Source organism: Sinocyclocheilus grahami, unplaced genomic scaffold (genome assembly GCF_001515645.1).
Source record: "Sinocyclocheilus grahami isolate Dianchi unplaced genomic scaffold, SAMN03320097.WGS_v1.1 scaffold877.1, whole genome shotgun sequence".
Classification (NCBI taxonomy): Eukaryota; Metazoa; Chordata; class Actinopteri; order Cypriniformes; family Cyprinidae; genus Sinocyclocheilus; species Sinocyclocheilus grahami.
In genome coordinates this window covers 298,821-301,488 of record NW_015506056.1, presented here as the reverse complement: position 1 = coordinate 301,488, position 2,668 = coordinate 298,821, and the positions used below count along the sequence as shown (strand labels likewise).

Sequence of the window (2,668 nt, the reverse complement as noted above, 5' to 3'; positions counted from 1 at the left end):
AGTTTTAAGGGATAAAATATTTGACTACAGGGGGACTTTAAGACTTAACATGCAGTTTCATTGGCTTTGTAGATTATCGTCATGTACCTGCAAGTCCTTGAATGTGAGAAGAACCAAACGCTGGTCCAGACAGCCTGGTGAGTAAATAAACAATCCTGCATTGGGTGTCTAGACACTGCGGTGTAACCCGTAATTAACCCCTCTGCCTCCGTTACGTAACTTTTCTGTCCCCTCATCTGATGGATTGGTGTATTCGTGACTCATGTGTGTTGGTGTGTGTCCTCTGTTTTAAATCTCTTGTTCATGGCTGTAAGTAAAAGAAAATGGAGAGTTTAGTTTAACTTTGTCCTTTCTTTCTACTCTTTGATTAAAGGGTAGTCCATGATGGTAAGTGTCATAAAGAACCTCTGAACTCTGCTCCTCCAACCACATGACCTCAGGAATCTCCCCCCATTGGCTGCCCTTCTCGAGACAGCCAATCCAGTGAGAGCTCTCTACCCGAGAATCACTGATGGGGGCCTTTTCCAGCTGCCAGCAGCATCTTGTTTTCTTGCGGTTGTCCAAAAGGATTTGTATTTTTGCTTTTGCTTGAAGTCTGAAGAGTTCTTTCTCTTTTTTTATTATTTGTTTTTTAAAAGGTGGTTTTAAAGCCTGACTATTTGAATTCATTATTAAACCTCAACTACTAGATTTAGGTGGTGTAAGTAGTCTTGTCTTTTGCTTTCTAAATGTACTCCAATTTAAAGGGTAAACCACTCAAAAATGAAAATGATTCACCATGTCTTCTCGAACCTATAAGATTTCTTTCTTCGTAGATTCACATTGCTCATTCCAAAAAATTGAAAGCATAGAGTGTCCAGATCAAAGGTTCTCTTTATTTTATTAAGTCTTCTAAAACTAAAAGTTTAAGCTAAATCCCATCCTCTGATCTCATTTGTGCTCCTGCATATTCAAATTTGGTCTTATTTTGGTATGCTTTTTTTTTTTTTTGACAAGTTTGCAATATACTATATATATTAATATATATATATAAATATGCTAACGTGTAACCAAATGGTATAACAACTTTCAAATGTATCATATGGCTTGAGAAGGCTTGTAATATGGTGCACAATGTGCTTCTTCATGCTTTTATATTCATTTTGGTCTCTTCTCACCATATGCATCCATTATATGGAGGATCTTATATCTTGATCTTGTTAAATATTTCTCCTTTTTTGTGTTCCACCGAGGAAAGTTTAGGTTTAAAATGACATCTTGGTGAATAAATTACCATTTTCATTTTTGGTGAACCATTCCTTTAAATATGCAATTGTTATCAATAATTTGGTGCGAGGCGTTGTCTTACGGGAACTCTCTCTTGTTCAGTCTTTGCTTGAATGACTTGTTTGAAGCTCAGCTTTTCCATATAAATCCAATGTTCTAAGGCCTGTAGCATAAACTCTTTAGTGTTTCTGTTCCAGCACAGTGCGCATCAGTGTAGTATTTCCCGTATTTTTCATAATGACACAGCCTTTCGGGGCCACAGTGTCCGTCTGCCTGTTTGCAGAGAGCTTTGCATCCATATCTGGCCCTCATTCAGAAATGAAAGATTTTGTCTGTCTGCAAGTCTCCATTTAGCTATCTAGTCTGAGATGTATATTTGTTCATTCCCAGAGCAGCTTCTCTCAGTCCCGCTTTGACTCCTGGTCACCATGCATGCTGTTTAGTGTTTGAGTTGCATGCAATGCTACACCCCCATTCTCTCCATTTTGTACTCTCATCTGCTTATTTTATGGAAAGTTGAGCTGTTGTTTCAGAAGTTTTGAAGAAATTAAGTTGTAGTAATTTGTTGCATGCAAACTAGTGGAACCAGTTATATTTTTGCAAACCTCCTCCCATGAGCTTGTCTGTGTGCACATATGTGCACTGAACATGTGCCCCTCCACACTGCATGCTTGCCTTTACTCGTTTGTAGAACAACAGAGGAACGTGAGGCAGAGAGGGAAAGGGCAAAGTTAAACTCAAGCCTCCATTTATATTTGGTCTTTTTATTTGCATCCTGTGACAAACCTCGTACATAAATGTATTGATAAACAACCCATGCAGGGAAATGGCAATTTTGTGGTTCACCTTTTGTGTTGCAGGAACTATATGAATGACAGCCTTCGCACTAATGTGTTTGTGAGATTTCAAGCTGAAACCATCGCCTGTGCCTGCATTTACCTCGCTGCACGAGTGCTACAGGTACAAGACCGTTCTCTGTCCTTCTGTGTTTACGCTGAGCTTTGGTGTTAATGCCTTTGAATTTTTTCCCATCATTCTTTCTCTCAGATATCGTTACCCTCTCGGCCCCTCTGGTACCTGCTGTTTGGTGCCACAGAGGAGGAGATCAAAGATATATGTGTAACCACTTTGAAGTTGTACACAAGAAAAAAGGTTAGACTTGTTTGACCTCACTCCCGTTTTAGAGTTAGCTGGTCTTCACTTGTGTTATATTGAGTCTTTGTTTCTGATTTCTTTCCTTTTTGATTTGTAGCCAAATTACGAATTGCTGGAGAAGGAAGTGGACAAGCGGAAGGTGGCTCTACAGGAAGCCAAACTAAAGGCCAAAGGACTGAATCCAGATGGCACTCCTGCTCTCTCCACATTGGGTGGATTCTCTCCTGGATCCAAACCATGTAAGTTG

The 2,668-nt window shown here is 39.6% G+C and overlaps 1 protein-coding gene across 1 annotated transcript in view; it reads left to right on the top strand.

Moving 5' to 3' along the window:
* LOC107563513 (cyclin-L1-like) overlaps positions 1–2,668 on the top strand; it is a 13,007-nt gene that overhangs the window by 5,738 nt on the left and 4,601 nt on the right. Inside the window, exons 5-8 of the mRNA XM_016248406.1 lie at positions 73–137; positions 2,127–2,226; positions 2,314–2,418; positions 2,519–2,660. Of these exons, the coding sequence (XP_016103892.1) occupies positions 73–137; positions 2,127–2,226; positions 2,314–2,418; positions 2,519–2,660 (412 nt within the window). The remainder of the gene's footprint in view (positions 1–72; positions 138–2,126; positions 2,227–2,313; positions 2,419–2,518; positions 2,661–2,668) is intronic.